Genomic DNA, 20,940 nt, shown 5'->3' on the forward strand with positions numbered 1-20,940 from the left:
AGGACTGAGAGGCGGAAGAAAGGAGAAAGGCTTGAAACGAGCTATCCACACACACACACGAGAGCGTGGGCAACGAAGAGAAACGGGCAGACTGCGATTGAGATCGGGGGCGAAAGAAGTCTCTCGCAGAACGAGGCAGGCCCATGTCGTCGCCTCAGCCGCGTCGCCGGCCCGAGGTCAGGCCACGGGGGTCAAATCCGCGCGCTCTCGAGTGCGCGATTCGTTGACGTCGCCTCGTCCTCGCTACTGGGCCCGACGCTGACAGCCAGTCGAGGACGACGGCCCTTTACCCCGAGAGAAGCCGCGGCTCATCGACGGCCCAACTGGTAAGCACGCCAACACGCGGGTTAGCGAGAACCCGACATATACCTCGATGGTGTTAGTACGTATCGCGCGATGAATTGACAAAATAGCCAAGGTTGTGGCTCGTAGCATCTTCTTTGCAGCCTTTCGTCACCTGCGTCCTGCGATGCACGGGCATTACTTCCGCCTCTGCAGACGGCTTCGAGAAAAAAAAACCAAAAAGGAGCAACTTTCAGCGGGTTCCCAGACACTGCCAGGTGATCTGTGATTCAGTGGACAACAAACCGCACTCTGCAGGTTCGCTCCAACGATGAAACGAACGGCTTTTCGGTCATTCGTTTCAGTGTGAGAAGGGAGCTTCTTTTGTTTTCCGAAAATATAGATGACTAGACCGTTACCAAATCTGCTTATAAAATAACGTAAGCTAGTTTTACCTGTGTTCCATGTCATCGTGCAGCTATGTACATGTGTATTGTTAATACCACTTAGCATAGGCAATAGTTTTTTTATATAAAAATAGGAATATATCAGTGCCGTTGGTGATTCTTGCGAAGACGTAATAGAAATGAATTGCATTAAGATATCTCTCTTGAACATGATTGTATAAAGCCATGTAGGGGCTGATTTTAAAGCTCGTATTCAGAGAGCGGTGCAATGAATGCGTCGCCGTTCATTTGCCCTGCTTGTTGACGGAAAATAAAAAAGGAACGCATAGATTTGGGTGCAATTTGGTTTGTAATATAGGTGGTACACAGAAATATGGCGACTGAGCCATTCGTCCTCTTTCTGTATACCGTTCTTTGATTCGATTTATGAGGTAGGTTCTTAAGTACTTCTATCTATTTAGTAGGGCCTTCTTCCTATGTTTTCCCGATTATTTCACGTAGGCTAGAGCCAAAGGCCACTAAACGGTCATGGTTTCACTAAGGGTTAATTAAAATAGCAAAAACAGTGACCATTGCTCACCCCTTTTCCCATAGTGCCAAGGCAGAAATGACGAAAATTATAGACAATATTTACTATGAATCACCACCTATAGGAAAATGATAATTTTTATAGTGCAGAAATGAAGCATGTTATTCAGAATAACTTACTGTACTGAATTATGTCATAATGTTGACATACATGCGCACTACACATACATGCGCACTACACATGACATACATGCGCGTTGATGAACTCAATCGAGATAGAATGACCCCGAATAAGCAGCGTAAGATAAAAACAGTGCTTTTCCACCTCACTGTTCTGTTTAAAAGGCTCCTCAAAAACCTAATGCCCGGAAGGAGGTGCTCAGGCTGAACAAAGCCTAGTTGAAGATGCGAACACAATGGGAATTAAATGGCTACACAGGAAGTCACACTGGCAGCTCTCACCTCTGTACGCGTTCATCACATCTCTTTTTTTTTAGTGCGCAGCTTACTGGCACTCTTGAGTCTTTCTTTAGTGCTCGACATCGTATTAAAAAGTGAGCAGAATGATGTATACTGAACGTCACTCGAATTGTCCGTTGAACAGGCTACAGTTTGGGTATTTGCTTAAGAAATATTTTACAAAGAGTTCTATTCTTTTTTGCATGTGGTCTTTCAAGTGGCTATCGAATGATAACATTGTCGTTTAAAGCTTTCGAACTGCGCTTTGTTGTCCTCGAAACAAAAACGTGCTTTAAATGCCGGTACTATTACTTTTAGAACCACAACGTTGGTTTCTGTCATACAAGTTATTCTTCTTGTGGCGTTGCAGTTAGGACAATTTTTCACTGAGCCCGAGAGACGTGGTAAAGGCCAAAAAGCACAATCAGCAGAGCCCACGTGAAAAATGGTATGCATGAAGATGGTGATGGTATTCAGATGAGGCAAAATGCTAAATACACTCCCACTTGAGTTCAAGGTACATGATGCAGCTTCTCATGGCGCACGTACTTGCTTTATCATTATCGTGTGTTGAGAATTTTCGTAAAGACCTATATCGTTTGCAGCCACGGGAAGAAAACTTGGGCTGTATAATAGATAGTTTTAGATGTTGATTCTATTCCCTGCAGCTGTGGTATAATTGCAGTCGGTGCAAAAAGTCTATGGACAATGTAGCAGTGCAGAGAAGGAATTGAGCCTAAGTATTCGTACAGCCTGCAAGTTGTATTTTCTTCCTGTACTTATACACGAAAAACATTAGTTTGGTTTTACTGGCAATGATCACAAGCTGCTCGGATTTTCAATATATTTAGACGAGACAGAAACAGACTTTTTGATGTTCTCTTCGTAAATATGTCAGGTTGGGTCTTTAGTCCAGAGCCCCAGAAGCTGCTACCACGTCCCGTGAGAGACGAGCGGGCGCCCACTGGTCGCCCAAGCTTCCGCCACACAGCTCGTCATTCTAATGCCGCAGCGTTAGAAGAGGAGAGCGAATGGGGAAGGACCCGGCCAGCGGACGCTCCCATTGCAACGCTACGTGATAAAAGCATGAAATTGCTCCCCAGCGAGGCCACCTATCGGTGTAGGAATAGCGGATGAAGGATGTAAATGCCGTAGAGGCTGTGCAATGTGTTCAGCTGTAGTCGACGCCATGCGGTTGAATCCTCTCGGGTCAATGTGTGGTGCCATAGAGAGGACCTAAGACATTCTCGCTTGCAGCTATTGAAAACGTCTCGATATCCCAGAAGTTATTCGTTTGTGGTTTCCTCATTGAGATTAGATAGTTCTTATGGTTACCGGTGAGGGAGATCTCGGGCAGCCACACGTGTGCTGACATCACCGGGCAAAGAGGCATGCGAAGGGTTAAGATAAGTCGGAGTGTCTGTTTCGAGACGATATTACTTGGATATTGGCAACACGTGTTTTGCATTAGTAATAAAAGGTCGGCGTGAGGGAGGCTCACGGCGCTGTGGGCGACGTCCAGAGGTACGGACTCCCCGCTTTCTGGTATTTGCTTGGTAGGCACGTACGCACATCGAGGCTACGTTTCGTGATCATTGTTAACTACTGCTGCAATTGTACAATCGCGGGAGTGGTTTCTAACTGCGTTGCTTTCTCAGATGCACTGGTCTGTAGAGTTCTGAAGCTGGCTTTGCATGATGAACGTAAGCAGACAAAGATACCCTATAGCCCACTGGGAAAGTTGATAATGTGAAAGTTTCTTAGAATGGCTGGTTAAATGCATGCTTACCTCAAACTATCTTCTGTTGATGCTTCTCTTATTGTACCAGTACCAGATGGTATTCAGAACCTCTAAGCGGCTTCACATTCCAATCTTCAATTAATTACTAGTGATGAATAATCAGAGCCACATTCTTTAACGTTGCAATCGCTGTTGTCATAAGTTTGTTTTCCTTCCACTCATGTGGTTTCCTACTCGTTGACTGCACTAAATATGGGTGGATTAGTTAACTTTAGGTGTCAACGTGTGTCGCGCTTAGCTATCGTGTTTAATACAAGCCCCCACCTCTCCCCGCCCCCTCTCAAAAAGACTGCAAGTGAGATTTGTAACTCAGTCAAGAGTAATAGAATGCCGCAGATCTTATTCTGCTAATATTGCATTAAGATATATTAAACTATGCCAACAGTTGCTGGAGGCGTGCTGAGTTCTCGCAATCGCATTTATGAGCATATAGTATGCGCGGCTTGTTTGTCCGCTTACTATATGCAGACTATTTTCAGCGAAGAGAGCAATGCCCCTTTGTTCACATTGTGGCTCATTGCTGCATACAAAATTAGCCGAAATTGCCGAACGCAGCCAGGAGCGTCACACCTGTCTTGTTTATTATTTGTATAGAGCGCAAACTGTTACTCACTCGTATACGTCCATCCCGAAGCGAATGCTTGCGTGCGACGACACCTTTCTCATTGTGTGCAGTTAGGCCATGGACGAATGTCAAGTAAAAGATAACTGATTGTGTTTAGGGTATTCAAAGCAAAGCAGTCTTTAAGAGGCTATGGAAAAATCCTTGCCGTGGGCGCAATATCAAATAATTATGAACGCACGTTTTCATACCACGTATTGCAGGAAAATGCCTTTTCTCGCCCGTACGCCATTCAAAATGGTATGTGTTAAACGCAGGCCTTTCGCTGCTTTCGATGAAAAAAATGGGCAGTGAAGCCTGCAGCTGCGACTTCCAGTGGGAAGGCTGTACGAGCTGGCGGCGGCGACGGCACCGGTCAACGTTGGCCGCTGGCACTTTCATGCACTTGCCTGCGACCGCCGCCTTGGCGTGCTTTGTGCTGCACGCAACCGGGATGGTGTATGCACAGCTTCTAGCAGGCATGTACGCTCTTTCAATAAAAAAATAAAACTTCATATTCCAACAACTTACCCCCGTATTCTGAAACCAGTCGTGACAGGAACTTCACTCTTTGCTTAACCGAGCTGAGCACAGCGCCACCTCTCAGCGTCAGCGGTTAACACAAAGTGATTCCGGAGATCACGCGAACGCCACCTTGCGTACGCAATACATTTTTTTTGCCAAGATGTGGATCTGACATCAAAATTCTCGAGTCGAAGTACAGTACCGAGTGAAGGGACGTTCTAGAATGCGGGGGTTAGTCCTTGTTGCCGTTGTCACAATATATAAACCTATGTCCTGCAGCGGTGATGTCGGCTGTACTCACTGGAAGACCTTGGACGTGGTTACGATGTCACTGTGGAGCAGTCAAGACTGCCTAAAAAAGGTCAAGACATTCGCTGGGATGTAGGGATGAGTGAGGACGAAAGGGAATGCCAAAAAAAAAGAGTTTGGTTCGCTATTAGGTACAGTCTCCACAAGCGTGACCTGGACTAGTTTGGATGCCAGCGGCGAAGCGCTTTTGCCGAGATAATACCTCGGTATGGTTACATATAGTATGTCGGCATGCATGGGTATAACATCTCGGCAACAGAACACAAAACTGTGCTGCACTAGCTTCAATCAAACTGTTTCAGGACATGCTGCGGAGCGTTTTAGTTAAGCTTGCTGATGACTGTACATGCTACATAATCAGACGTTAACCGTTTTTGTCCATCAGTTCTGAAGCGGCGGTACAATTTTGCTGGGTTCTATATGTGAATGTCCTTGCTGCGTAGAAGGGGGAACATATTGCATTTGTAATCTGTGAACTTGTGTGTAGCTTTTGATGCCCTTATATTAAATGCGTAATCGCACTCTCCGGCACACTAACAGACAGCAAATTTTCATATCTCATCAGCACTCCAAGTGTCTGATCCTGAGGCACGTGTTTTTTTAGCCCCGTGTGTATATTATATTTTCTTACTATTTTGGATGTTTCACTAGCCAGGTCATGTGGCTGAAGTGATGTATATGTATGCATGCTTTTCTTTCTAGTCAACCGTAGTTGCGAGAAGGCGCCATCGGTAGGTGTAGGTGCATTCAGGTTTTTCTCTGCACTGTTGATATTTTTTTAACAATGAGCTCAAGTTTATTGTAAGCGTGAACTGCGGGCCAACTGTAGATAGGTGCACTGCGTCAGCCTCCGGTTTGGATCAGCAGCTGCATGCCGACACCGTCAATGCCACAAGCTGACGTAAGATGAACATCGGCGGCTTTTTACTTAATAGTATTCTGTCTAAGCTGACTGAAGCATACAATCGTATTTGTAATTTTCTGGTTATTACAGAAAAATATTGCTTCTAAGCCGTGCTGGTAAAAATCTGGGGCTCATACCTACGTCGAACGAATTGACACGTATGTTTTATTCACGACTGACTGTCGCCATGCCTATATCGTCGTTATTGTGCTGTCTTTTGAATTGATCAAGTGACTTGCATTACGGCATCATTTATTCATTGAAGAAGTAGGCGTCTAGCCAACCAGCCGTCCAACTGTATCTGTTTTGTGAGGACACCTCTAAATGCAGCTCATTTATTGGAAAATACCTCAGAAACACTAAAGCATTGAGTAAGGGGGGTTAGAGGGAAATCAGAAGTAAGCTTATAATGAAAAACGTTACAGTGCACGGTAATAAAATAACAACAACAAAATACTTGGTAACAAAACTAACAATGAATTGGTCATTATAATTGAACAGTGCACAAACAGCACATTACAGCACGTTATAACGTGCTGTAATTGTCACTATTATTGAAATATTAGTGACAATGTCCCTATTATTGAAATAGTGATAGCTTCGTCCTCTTATTCTGTGTCTCTGCCACGCCAGCCGCATATTGAAGGGAAGAACGTTGAAGAACTCCAGGTCACCAACTTTACCGGAAATTCCCCATTACGGTGTACCTCACAAGGATATTGTTCGTGGTTTTGGCCCGTGGAAGCGCAGTGTACACGAGCGCCCCGAAAGGATAGGTTATCACGGAGATTATATTGTCAGAGTGACTAAACTTTGCTCATTTCCTTGAGCTACATATTAGAACTCAAATAACTAGTATATAAGAGCACATTAAGGGAGTGGTCTCCTGAAGCACTGGTGTACAAATGAACCCTCATCACAGAACCCTGTTGAAGTGGTGACATGATGCGTATAGTAGATGCGGTTAGAACGTACGTTGCTAATATAGTACGTACACCATCTACCTAGTCTAGTGCGATCTTCACGAGACTAAAAAAAGAAGCGCTAGTAGGCTTTTATCACAAAGTCACATTTGGGATTGTGTGTCCAGATACTGTCGACCTGGTTGGCCGTGTTGACCTGGGTCTGCTCCCTCCGGGTGTCGAGGTGCGGCCGGGTATCTGCGATCAACGACCAGCCTGGTTGGACTCCGATGGCACGCCTATGTTTCTGGGTCCAGACACAGCATACAGCATTTTGGCCGGAGCCAACCTCTCGGTGTCCACGGTGGAAGCATTTCCATGTGCGTTCCACTGAATGCCAACTAGATATTTTATCAACATTTGTGTGTTTTAGCTAGACAAGGCGTTGAAGAAATATTCCCTGGAACGCAAACACATGCATGCACAGACACAAATAAACAGAGATAAAGTATTATGGAGACGTTGAAAGCTTGCACATGACGTTATTGACGCAGAATATGGATCCAACACGGCTGCTTAGATTACGTTAAGGCAGTATAATCACGCAGTGATTATACGTGACAGCACAAAGATCAAACATGACAGCACAAAGTTCACAGTCTCATCACGTTGTTCGGTGGTGGTGCTCCAACGGTGTGGTTTTAGTGACGTCAGTGCAACCCATCTATAATGCAACGCGCTCACTTAAAGTGGTTGGTTTGGCTAGCTTACACACACACACACACACACACACACACACACACACACACACACACACACACACACACACACACACACACACACACACACACACACACACACACACACACACACACACACACACACACACACACACACACACACACACACACACACACACACACACACACACACACACACACACACACACACACACACACACACACACACACACACACACACACACACACACACACACACACACACACACACACACACACACACACACACACACACACACATGCACGCGCGCACGCACGCACACATACACAACAAAAACGGTAAAAATGCTGGTCTTCAGCTAATTTTACTGCACAGACAAAACATGTTTTATGCTTATTTAACATGGGCTGACAGCTCATGTTCAGTGTATGTATGTTCTATATTCACTATGCATGAAAGCTTGTATATACGTCCTGTTCGTATCTGTCTGGTGATTCTACGTCATGTGGCTGTAAATTTTTCGCTCAAATCACACGCATGATAACACATAAAGGTAAGAAAATGCAACGACACAAAAAAGTTTGATAATTATTTGTCGCTATCTTCTCTTTGTCCGTCTTGGTTCATATTTGCGTCCAACTATAATTTCGGTTGTGTGATGCGTGCGTACGTTGTCTCATTGTTTTTTTTTCCTTCGATATATGCTATTCGTCAAAAAAGCGCCCGTTAGAAACTGTTTAGTGGGCTGGCTAGTGTAGTCAACAACTTGTTCAGTCTTGTGCGCTGCTAACGCCGACGTTTCCATTTATGAGCAAATAAGCTTCTCCCACTGCCGGCTTCCCACCCAACTGTTCTTTTTCTATGAGGAAGATCATATGAAATGGCTTATTTTTTTAACGCCTTGCAGACGGCTTCCCGCGAGACTTCTCGGTGCTGGCCACGTTTCGCATGCAACAGAATACGCAAGGCTACCTGCTCGCCGTCTACGACTGGGACGACGAGGAGCAGTTAACACTGCACGTGGGCGAGAACTTGACTTTCGCGCTGCGGTCCGACAGTAGCAACGCAAGCACCGTCTACTCGGCAGTATTCACTGAGCCTTTCAACGACGGAAAGCAAGTGTCCCGAGAAATGCATTCTACTGTTTTTGTTATTATCTTGTACATTTGCATGTTTATATACTGAGACGTAACATCAGTCAGGATTGTGATTAGAACTACGCGTACATGTCATCACGTCTATGAAGTCTAACCGTTCACAGTGCGAATTCATAAGTGAAGCAAATTTATATGCCTATACTTGATAAAACAAATTACTATGTCTAAAGAAAGGCTTTCGAAATTACAAAAAAAAAGGATGTTTCCTTCAGTACAACTAGCACACAGGCACTCGCAAGCACACCTGCGTGCGTTGTACCATCTCTCTGTTCGTGTGCAATAGTTTCACTATATTAAGAGCGTTCGTTGCATGTCATCGTGCTTAAATAGGGAACGCTATTCTAAGAACGAAAACAATCTCAGAAGGTTTCCGGTATCTTCTCGAAAGGTACCTTGCCTGTGTATAAATAACACTGTCGAAAACTTCAGTTTATGCTGGCTTATTCTCATTTAGACGCCTTGCTGAGAAAAATTCTTGTCTATGAATAATTTCGTATACTTGTAACGATACCTGTAAGCAAACCGACGTTTACAACTTATAACTTTGCCGTTGCAACGGTATAGGCGTCCTTGATAAACGAAACGCGACTGATAGGCAGATGCTCGAAGCAGCATTGTCAGGTTGCGATCATCTTATAGGCTCTTCTTTATACGCCTATTCTGTGCGGTTGACAACAGAGGGGGCATAAGCAAACACTCTTGTTTTGTGAAAGCTCTCACAATGTTTTCTCGTGCACGTATTGCAGAATTTCAATTTTGTCTGCGAGATACCGAAGCGATGCAGGGCCGGCACATGAAGAGTGACTTTCTTCTGTGACACTAAGTGCAGGTGGCATCGTATGGGGCTGAGCGTGAAAGGCGACGCAGTCACCCTAGTCAAGGACTGCGTGGTGCGCGAGACTGAGGAGATGGCCCGCTCCGACGACGTACTTGTCGACACTTCGGGAGTCACTCTAGTCGGACAGGCTTTGAACATCACTGTCGATCCCTTCCAGGTGTGGTGATGCTAGTGGCTGCACTAGCGCTTCTTGGACGCTTCATGTACATTATAGTTAGGGCTCCGTGTTTTCTGGAAGTTTTTATTTTTGAAATTGAGAGCATCTTTTTTGGAGTTTATATTTTTTACGGAAACTCGGCGTTTATCGTGGTTAATTTTTCGTAAATATCAAATTGTCTGAAATTCTGCGTTGTAAATTGTTGGAATGTCATCTTGTTACATTATTTTTAATGAAAATGCATTGCATTTTTGCTGACAAATCAGTTTTTTTATCCTTTCATGTTTATACACTCACTTTCTGTTAGTTTACGCTGTTAATTAGGCTGTTGATGTGCACTGCTGTAAAATCGCCTAAGTGTACTTTTAGGAGGGGCAGGAGCAATAAATAGTCAAGCCTTCAGCGTTTCTCCTCTTCCTAAAAAGTTTAATAATAATAATAATAATAATAATAATAATAATAATAATAATAATAATAATAATAATAATAATAATAATAATAATAATAATAATAATAATAATAATAATAATAATAATAATAACAAATAATAAACAATAAATATTTATTATTATTATTATTATTATTATTATTATTATTATTATTATTATTATTATTATTATTATTATTATTATTATTATTATTATTATTATTATTATTATTATTGACCGTCATCAACCGCCGTTATCAACCGTCAATTTGGGCACTTCACTTCGAGGCCGCTTATCGACGATGGTTATAGCGCGAGAACAAAACGACGACACAGAGACAAGACGGACACGAAGGTCCTTCTTATCTCTGTGTCGTCGTTTTGTTCTCGCACTATAACTATCGTCATGCCACACCAACTAGCCCAAGCTGCCACACTTCGCTTATTGACACTCGCTTAGTCTTCTACCCTAATGCGAGGGAAACAGTGTCGTCATTGTAGGTGTTGTCGAAGTGAATGGTAGATGCGCTGTTTGGTGCATCGGTTTTGGTTTCGCTAGCTAAATTGGCCAAATTTCATCGCTCCGCGGTGATTACCAGTGGCCGCTTCTCCCAAATTTCAAAGTGGCTATGGACTATTCGAAGGAAGGGCTTGAATTTGCCTATTTGACTCGACCAGCTACTACCACTGGTAAAAAAAAAAGTAATTGTATAATTTGCTATAATTACTGCCGCAATTTTTTTTTGTGCCTATCTGAAGGTGCCTTTTTCCACAGTAAAGGCAGTGCCGCAAATAGCACGCAGATACCTCCGTTCTGTGATTTCTAAAGGATATTGGACACATTTCTTGAAATACCGTGTATAGAAATGGAATTACACGAATCTGCCTGCTAAGACTGCTGGGGCTGCGCGATAACTGGAATATTTCGAAATTAAGACGCTTATTCCAGTTTTATTCTAGCGTGCTTGTTGACTGATCTTGTAAAGACAACTTTAGGCGAACCTATTGATAGTACGATGCATCTGTGGTTAAGCAATGTGTCACCATATTTTATAATGACCTAACCATGGACTTACAAATGATATTTCTTGCAAGAACCGTTTGCCAGTGATTCTGCGCAATAGTGGTTCTACGTGCTGCTTCTCCTAATGTTTTGTTTGCTGTGGTGTCATCGCCCATGTACCGTTCACGTTCTCACAAGTAGATGGAGTGACCCATAGTGAGCACGTGTTTTTTCTGAGTATTGTTGCTTTCAGTAGGTTGCTTTAAGTAGCAAGAAATAATTTTGCAGGTTCACAATGTAATTTATCTCCCTACAATAAGGCTGCGATAGACCATCGGAGAGGAGATGTTTTAAGCTTATGACCATGTGTGCTTACAAGTGTGACACAGCTACTGTGGTACTGCTGTGGTATACATGGGTATACGTGGTACTGTGGTGGTGTATATTATCTTTGTTCAATAAACCAAGTTTCAGTCTTGCGCACGTATGACATGGAGCACTTCAGAAGGTAGTTCAAATTACCTAGGACTCATAGTCTACATCTTAACAGACGAACATTACTAAATTATAGCGCTTTTTTTTCAGATTTTCAGATTATAGCTGAAAAAGCTACCGTATTGAAGCTGGTAACTTGGGCTCGCATGCAAAACGCGTACCTCTGAACCTCCGTGACGGGAAAAAATTGCTATACTGTATTCGAATATGAACTATCCTGAAAGAAAAATGCTCATGCGCTAAGTTGGTGGCACGCGCACAATAGAAAGATTCGCGCTATTTTATCAGAGCGTGACTGCAGCTATACTCGTTGTCACGATTCTCTGCAGGGAGACCTACAGCAACTGCTTATAGTCCACGCTCCAGACGCGGCTTACGAGTTGTGCAGTAGGTACGTTCCTGGGTGCGCCATACCACTGCCGCCACTAGATGCCGACTACGGGGACCCACTCCTCAACCGGACCGATCCTGGTGAGAGGGAATCACGGCCGGATGGAACCTACCACAACGAAACGGCATGTAGCTTTATCTCACTCACTCACTCGTTGACATCCTCACTTACGAACTAGCTCATACGGTGATAGAAACAAGCTAGGGAGTGGCTAAGCTGGTAGTCCAATTATTTCGTGTTTCAATCTAACAAGGCATCATCATAAACAAAAATTCACTTTGAGTATGCAGAGTTTCTTAGTAGGCGAAAGATGCTACAAGAACTTGTTCAATGTCATTCAAAGATTTTATCTTCTATATTTCTACAGAGACAACAAAAACAATCTATATGGAAGATAGAGCGGTTATGCTACTTTCAATATTTAACGAAACCAACGGCGTAAATGCAGAAAAAATCACATAGGGGGACACACCATGCCATGGCGTCCTTTCGTTTTCATAAATGTTGTTGGTTTCATTTTTGCTTTTATAAAAATTATTACCATTGCTTCAAACTAAATCAAACAATGATATGAGTTCCCAGCTTTCGCATTTGCATTGTTCTATTGACTATTTTCTGAAACCGATCTAGTTGCAGTAGAGATTTCCGTAGCCTGACACAGCTGGCGGGTACTGAACATAGGTACACGCTACAAAAATATTAACAGAGTTAAACGTGCTATCATAATTGTCAAGTCATTTTGGCATGTGGTTTTTAAAAAATTAAGTCTTAAGGAAGGGCCCTTGCAAGGGTTGTTCCTTCAGCTTGAGCTCAGAGGGGGTCATGACCCCATAGACCCCCTCCCTACATGATTTACACCACTGACCACAACGAACTTTGCTCGCACAGCTACCTACTTTTGTTCTGCCGCTATAGATCAAAAGCATTAGCTTAGGTAGCAGACACTCCTTTTTCTGAAGACTGAATAAGATGAATAGCAAAGTTTTGCTGTGAACTTTCACCGTCCTGTTTACCTGGTTTATTTTAGGCCTTCACGATTTATTTACGATTTCTGGTGGTAACTAGTCCTCCCCCTCCGATCACGTCACCAGCATCAATTCGTGTTTTGTCGATGTTGGGCTTCAACTAAAGCACAATGGAAAGATTACCATTGATGGCACCCGGTGAAGCGAGAATTAAACTTTGATGGTTGATATGGGGCCGATTTTGTCTGAAGTTCTTAAAGCGCTCAACAAAAAACTATTTTTCCCGCCAGACACAGAAACGTGTGTGAAGGGAAGTGGAACTAAAGTGCTCAAATGCTTGCATCACACAGCACAGACACGTACCCGGTGACGATGCCAAGAAAGTCGGCACCAACTACGCACAGGGTAATTACCGACAAAGTGTAAGCGGATGAGTCATGAAAATGAAAATGAAAGAAACAGTAAATTGACTTGAAGGATAAACACGGATGAACCGTGAATATTTACAACAGAGCCTATAAAGAAGGACCAAGAAAAAGTTTGCTACACATAACGATGAGCAAGACATTACCTATAAAAACCCGAGCTTGGTGCATGAGCAAAAAAAAAAAAAACGTATCGAGGGAAACATTCCCAGAGGGATCAGCCATCTGTCTGCCACAAGACAAGTTCGGAAAATGCTCAAAACATTGCAATTGCATCATCAGATAATCCACGACACCAAGCACCAAGACCCTTAGATAGCATCAGTATTTCAGAGGCGCTAAACTTTCAAGCGGATGAATGCACGAGGGTCAGTAGAAAAGCAAGAACCGTTTGCTAATAGGTAAATATATAATTGTGCAGGGCCATCTGTTCATTCTTCAGCAAGGTGCAGCAGTTATGGTTCTGGCACATTGGTCGTTTACTTGACGAGCAACGGAGATGAAAATGCCCGCGAGAATCGTCGTTCCTGCCAGCAGGGAAGTGCGAGTTGTAATTCGATTTTCGCAAGGGAAAGGATCATGACCTTCTGAAATTTGGGCAGCCGTGCCTAGTTCATGAATCTACAGTGATGAATGAATGAATGGTCAGAAGGTGGAGCTGATACTGCACAAATGGTCACGCGATTCTCACTACTATGAGCGGAGTAGTAGGCTGAGCATTAAGACCAGTGGAACTATTCAAAGATTGGACCGAGAATGACCTTTAGATCGATGACTGACAGTTTGTAATCTGTCATGTAAATTTCCTTTTCTTGAACGTTCTACAATTGGCCAGATTGAAACGGTAAAGCTTAAAAAACTGAACGGGTGTGCAAGTTGTATACCAAAAATGCTTACCATCCAACTTAAACAGCGAAAAATTCGCAGACGGTGAACTTCTGTGGAGAAGAACTGAAGAAACTGGTGCATACTAAAAGTGTTTAAATGTTTACGGTGATCATGTATAAAAAGAAAGTAGAGTCATACTTGAAACCAGCCAATAAAAACTTTTAGCACCTGTAGTGAACAATGCGAGACGCCGATGAAACAGGTGTAGGAAAGCAAGCCACAGCCTCGGTGGTATACACGCGCGACCCGAGCTTGCGCTTGCTTGGATGTGGGGTCTGCTGACGTTCTTCGGCCTTCTACGTTAACAAATCCAGTGGCATTTGGTGGAGGTGTGTGGACTCCCCGTGCGAACCTGGAACTTCGCTCCCGTAAGCTCCCCCCTCTTCATGACACCAGCATGGCGACCGAGACTCCTCTCTAAGTGGCACCTTCGGCCATCAATGTCACTTGCGGTGCCATGTATCCTCAACGAGATCCCCCTATCTTCACATGCTTCACTGAATCGGATGTGGAAGATTAGTTGGCGAGGTACGACTAAGTCGGCGCCAGTAACAAATGGGACGACTCAAGTAAGCTGGGCTACGTCACGTTTTATCTCGCGGACATCACGCAGCTGTTGTTTAATAACCACGAAGCTGACATTTATGCGTAATGTGCTTTCAAGACTGCTATTACGGACGTCTTTGGATGACCTGCCGCTCGCAAGCTTCACGCCGAGCAGCGTTTGCGTCAATGTGCGCAGAACCAGGTGAGAAATACACAAGCTGCATCGAGGATGTGTTGAATCTATGCAACTGCGTCAACTATGTCATGCCTGAGAAAGATAATGATCAGGCACGTCTTGAAGGGTATCGAGGATGGTGCCTTTCAGATGTTGGTGGCGAGAAATTCCACCACAATCGCTTCACTCGTCTCCCTCTGTCAGAGCTTGGACGAGTTGCGTAGGCAGCGCGCGATTGCTCGTCAAGTCCTCATGACGCCAGACACGCTCGCAAGCTTGCAGCTAGCTGCCCGTCCTACCGATAAGCAGTCACTCATTTCCACAATCAAGGACTTCGTCCGTGAAGAGGTAGCGTGCCAGCAGCGCCTCTAATGTACACCGCCGTCACTGCTCGGCTCACGCAACAGTCTATAACTTATGCTCAACTTGCCATGCCACCCCAAGACCTACTCACAACTGCGAGTGCTGTGGTGTATACTTTCGCAAGATATTCAGCTCCGTTTTATAGCAAATATTTTTTATTGCGATAGTTATTATATGGATACTCCAGGCTGGATTTTGCCATCGCGTCGGTGGCGGGGTCGGCGTGGGCGTCAATGTCAAGCACCGTATATGTATACGTATCTCTATGTATGAAAACGTAAAAAAGAAAAAAAAATACTCCAGCACGTGAAATCGTACGTAGGACCTCTGCGTCATGAAGGCGAGGCATTTAACCACTGAGCCACTCCAGAGCACATCCTTCACCGTTCAAACGGAAAGCTACTTATATCTACCACTTACCGCTGCTCACGAGCATCTTGGGGGGGGGGGGGGGGGGACTGTGTTTTTAGCTTTACCAGCTAGATGGCGCAATGAGCGCGCATCGCCACATCGCGCGGCAGCGCCCGCTTTAATCTTCTACACGTACTTTGCCCGGCTTACAGAAGGGGAGCGACGCTCCCTCACGCGCCCTTGTCTCGCGGCGGCGAGAAGAGGAAGGCCGTACGCTTTGGCTGGCCTCGGGCTTTACCCGGGACGATTCTTCTGTAGTTACCGGGTGCACAAAGGTCACTGCAATCACTGCAGTCTCCATTTGCGAAAAGCGCGCGCTTTTCAGACACAGCAAAGTAACCAATGAGACGCTTATTCGCGTGCATTCGTACCTGTGAGTACGTTTTGTGCGTCATTTGTGCGTGAGGAACGTGTGGCGTGTTTCGATCTGCTTTCCATTCTGCGCGTGGCCTTTCCATTTGTTGCTATTGCGTTCATCGCTTCGCTTTTCCGGCAAAGTTTTGACTTTTTTTTTTCGAGATCAAATGGTTGATGATGATGATTTGTGGGGTTTAACGCCCCGAAACCACCATATGATTATGAGAGACGCCGTAGTGGAGGGCTCCGGAAATTTTGACCACCTGGCGTTCTTTAACGTGCACCCAAATCTGAGTACACGGGCCTACAACATTTCCGCCTCCATCGGAAATGCAGCCGCCACAGCCGGGATTTGATCCCGCGACCTGCGGGTCAGAGATCAAATGGTCTTTACTTTTCAAATGACCCACGTATTAACTACGGTGGCTTAGATGAGCCAGAGGCCAGATAAAATTCGAGTATGGAAAGAAAAAAAAGCAGGAATGCGATTAACTGGATCAGTGTTTATAGGTGTACGTAAGCGTATAAATAGAGGCTCGCATACAGAAAAAAAATGATAGCCAGAATGTTAGACGGTGATGAACTGACACCTGTTATTAAAATAACTAGTTGATTTTCTTGCCACCTCTCTGTTTCAAAGAGGAATACCATGGATTAAAGATAATCGTGAAAGAAAGAAGTGTACATTGAAGGGCTAGTTTTCTTTGTTAGACACAATAATAATGAGATCTAAGAGACAATAATGCGAAGAAAGTTATACGTAAGGGACGTTACTAGAAGTAACTATAATGTAAATGTGAAGAAAGAAAAGTTGCTGAAAAGATGACTTGCCGTGGGCAGGCACCGAACCAGTGATTAACGCATCCGATGCTCTACCAACTGAGCTACCATGGCGATCCCCCCGGTCCACTTTATCGGCTATATATGTGCATTAGACGTGGGAGCATCAATCCGCACGTCTAGTAGCCACGACGGCGAGTGTGGAACACTCTATCTGCCTGTTTGGTGTCACGTAGCCAATGAACTCATTACGTGCTGACACCTGACCAATAATGTTTCGTACGAGAGATTATTGTTCAGCTGCCAGCTCGTTATCTGCTAGTCAGCTGCCAGCACGGCAAGTTATGTCTTCGTTCACGTTTTCTTCTTTACATTTACATTACTATTACTTTTATTAACCTCCCCTATACCTTCCTTGGCATGATTGTTAGATCTCATTATATATATATATATATATATATATATATAAATATATATATATATATATATATATATATATATATATATATATATATATATATACCTTCCTTGGCATGATTGTTAGATCTCATTATATATATATATATATATATATATATATATATATATATTGATTGTGGGCATTTGTTACTTGCATCGTCCTCATCCCTGCATGATCACAATCACCATCATCCGCTTGTCTCTTTGTCCTCATTGCCACTCTGGGTCATCATCATCGTCATCGTCTGTGTACTGGCTCTGCCCGTTCGTTTTACGAGGTCTTTCCTCAATTAAACGCTGTCGCAACCAAGACTACCAAGACTTCATACGTGGTGGAGGTGGATTTTCAGTCCTCTTACCTCCCGCAGCCCGCTCTACCCGCTGGAGCTTCGTTCAGGCCGCCGATTGCGCCCACTGTCAGGCAGCATGTCCCAGACCGAGCCTACCGGCACTGATGTCATCAACCACGCACCGACGCAAGCTGCGCCTCCTATTTACATACACGGACATCAGCGGGAACCCCCGCTCTTCGCTGGTCGTCGTGGAGAAGACGTAGAAGACTGGCTCGACGACTACGACCGCGCAAGTGTCGATAATCGGTGGGACGAGGCCGCCAAACTGCGTTACGTCCCTTTTTATCTGACCGGAGTCGCAAAGACATGGTATTTTAACCACGTCATTGACTTACCCGACTTGGCTACATTTCAGCAGCAGCTGCGACACGTTTTTGGGACCCCGGACATTCGATCCGCCTTCGCGAAGAGGACACTTGATACTCGCCGACAACATCCCGGTGAATCGTACACTTCATACATCGAGGATGTCCTCGCACTGTGCCGGCGTGTCAATATATCCATGCCGGAATCGGACAAAGTGCGCCACATATTGAAAGGCATTGGGCCTGTTGCCTTTAATGCACTTGCTGTGCAAAACCCAGCTACCATCGCTGATGTCGTGACGACATGCCAGCGCCTTGATGCGCTGGACTCCGTTCGCCTTCAACCGGACATTGGCGACCACCACTCCAGGTCAGATGGCCATCTGCGTGACCTCACCCGGGACATTATACGTGAAGAATTGCGGTCCATGGGCTTCACACCTCCTACACCACGATCTACACAGCCTTCGGAAATGCCCTTACGTGACATCATCAGGGAGGAACTTACATCCCTGACTGGCTCTGCGCCCGTAGAGCCACCTGCTTCTCACCCTGTATCCACGTACCCTCAAGTGGCTGCCGTGCCTCCCAGCGACGCCCACGTGACATTGCCGCGTCCATCCTACGCGTCAGTTGCTGCCGCTCCCCCGGTGAACTACCATTCCGTACCCCCTGACCCTCCGGCTCACCTGACCGCGCTATCTATAGGTGCCCCGAATGCCTTCTATTCCCCACCGTGGCGCTCGTCTCGCCCTGTCTGCTACTACTGTGGCTATCGCGGCCACATATCTCGTTTCTGCCGAAAGCGCCAGCAAGATGAGCGTCGGAACGACGTGCGTGAACGGGATTTGTATGCCGGGGCGTCTTATCAAGGTCGGCGTTATTCGTCTCCCCCGCACCGTTCTCCATCTCCTCCTGCATCGACTGCACCACGAAACAGCCGAAACACAAGACGCCGCTCGCCTTCGCCCTTCCGCCGTTCCACTTCTCCACTTCGGCCCGCCTCATTCACCTCTGAAATTCATTCGGAAAACTAAGTGATGCAGTTTGTGGAGAAAAAACTGCATTCGGAATTAGAACTGAAATTCCTCCATCGGGCCCGTGTAACATGGTTTCTCTGGAAGTGGAAGGAGTGCGAGTCGATGCTTTGGTGGACGCAGGTGCGACATTGTGTGTGATACGTACTGATTTGTGTGAACATTTAAGGAAAGTAATGACGCCTTACGATGGCCCCACGTTAGTTGCTGCCCAGGGGAACGTCATTCGCCCTTCCGCGTTTTGTACTGTGCGTGTTTTCATCGACGGCACCCGCCATCATGTCCAGTTTGCTGTCCTGTCCCGCTGCTCTCACCAACTAATTTTAGGGTGGGATTTTCTATCATCTGCTTCCGCGGCGATTTGTTGTGGACAACGCGTCGTTCACCTCGCTGACACCGACTACAGGCTTGACGACGACAATCAGAAGCCACTTCGTCTGGTCGCTGCGAAAGACATCGAACTGCTGCCACTACAAGAGCAAATTGTCAGCATTACGTCCAACGACATCTATCACGGGGATGTATTGGTCTCACCGTCACCACTTTGCGTTCGCAAAGGTATAGTTCTTCCGTCCGGTGTCGTTCGTTTTTGCAATGGCTCGGCACTTGTCACCGCTGTCAACTCTACACCGGAGAAGATCTTACTGCCACAGGGCACTACTGTGGCCCGTGTTGCTGACTTCGAGCCTGTATTTGTCACGCCACTTCAGGCCATCGCATCCAAAGAACCTTGCCTCGGTGAGCATGTTTCTTCCTCCGCCTTTACCACCGCTATCAGCAGCAAATTGACATATTCACAGAGGCAGCAGCTGCTCACATTGTTACAAAAACATGCAAATTCTTTCGATATTTGCTCGTCTAAGCTGGGCCGCACTAATACTACAGCACATCGAATTCAAACTGTTGGGACATCTATCGTACACCGCCGACCCTACCGCGTGTCTCTAACTGAAAGAAAAATTATAGAAGAAAACGATGCAGACATGCTTAAACGGGAAGTCATCCGTCCTTCATCTAGCCCTTGGTCGTCTCCTATTGTTTTGGTCCGCAAAAAGAATGGCTCTGTGCGTTTTTGCGTGGACTACCGGGCGCTCGATAAGATCACACGCAAGGACGTGTACCCTATGCCACGCATTGATGACGCCCTTGATTCCCTACAAGGCGCGGAATTCTTTTCAAGCATCGACTTGCGTTCTGGGTACTGGCAGATTCCCATGCATGAAGACGATAAGCAGAAAACGGCGTTTGCAACCCCCGACGGGCTATATGAATTCAACGTGATGCCTTTCGGGCTCTGCAACGCACCCGCGACTTTTGAGCGCATGATAGATACCGTGCTGCGCGGTCTGAAATGGAAAAGTTGCCTGTGCTACCTGGACGACATTATTATCTTTTCGTCAACGTTTCCTGAGCACCTAGAACGACTGGATCAAGTTCTAACGTGCCTTGCCGGCGCCGGGCTTCAAATAAACACTAAGAAATGTTCTTTCGCTAGCAAATCTATCAAGGTCTTAGGACATGTCGTCAGCAAAGATGGCATCTGGCCCGACCCTGACAAGATTTCTGCAGTCCTTCACTTTCCGCGTCCCGAAAAACCAAAGGAGCTTCGCAGTTTCCTTGGCCTCGCCTCCTATTTTCGCCGGTTTATCCAGAACTTCGCTTCTATTGCTGCTCCATTACACCAACTACTCGCTTCGAACGTCCCCTTTCTGTGGTCTCAAGAATGTCAAACGGCATTAGAGCTGTTGAAGCGGTCACTCACGTCTGAACCTCTGCTCTGCCACTTTGACGAAGCCGCACCGACTATCCTTCATACCGATGCTAGCGGCCTTGGTATAGGAGCCGTTCTTCTACAACGCGACAAGTCTTCCCTAGAGAAAGTTGTTGCATATGCCAGTCGCGTACTCACCCCTGCTGAAAAGAACTACACTATAACTGAGCAAGAGTGT

General features: G+C 45.4%; 1 protein-coding gene across 1 annotated transcript in view; it reads left to right on the forward strand.

The window, feature by feature from the left end:
• The first annotated feature begins 221 nt into the window (after positions 1–221).
• LOC119162165 (uncharacterized) overlaps positions 222–20,940 on the forward strand; it is a 123,534-nt gene continuing 102,815 nt past the window's right edge. The window contains exons 1-6 of the mRNA XM_075879360.1: positions 222–326; positions 4,357–4,557; positions 6,907–7,098; positions 8,367–8,574; positions 9,446–9,611; positions 11,866–12,051. Coding sequence (XP_075735475.1) covers positions 4,374–4,557; positions 6,907–7,098; positions 8,367–8,574; positions 9,446–9,611; positions 11,866–12,051 — 936 coding nt within the window. The 5' untranslated portion in view covers positions 222–326; positions 4,357–4,373. The remainder of the gene's footprint in view (positions 327–4,356; positions 4,558–6,906; positions 7,099–8,366; positions 8,575–9,445; positions 9,612–11,865; positions 12,052–20,940) is intronic.

The sequence above is a fragment of the Rhipicephalus microplus genome, chromosome X, assembly GCF_043290135.1.
Source record: "Rhipicephalus microplus isolate Deutch F79 chromosome X, USDA_Rmic, whole genome shotgun sequence".
In the NCBI taxonomy this organism is placed as follows: domain Eukaryota; kingdom Metazoa; phylum Arthropoda; class Arachnida; order Ixodida; family Ixodidae; genus Rhipicephalus; species Rhipicephalus microplus.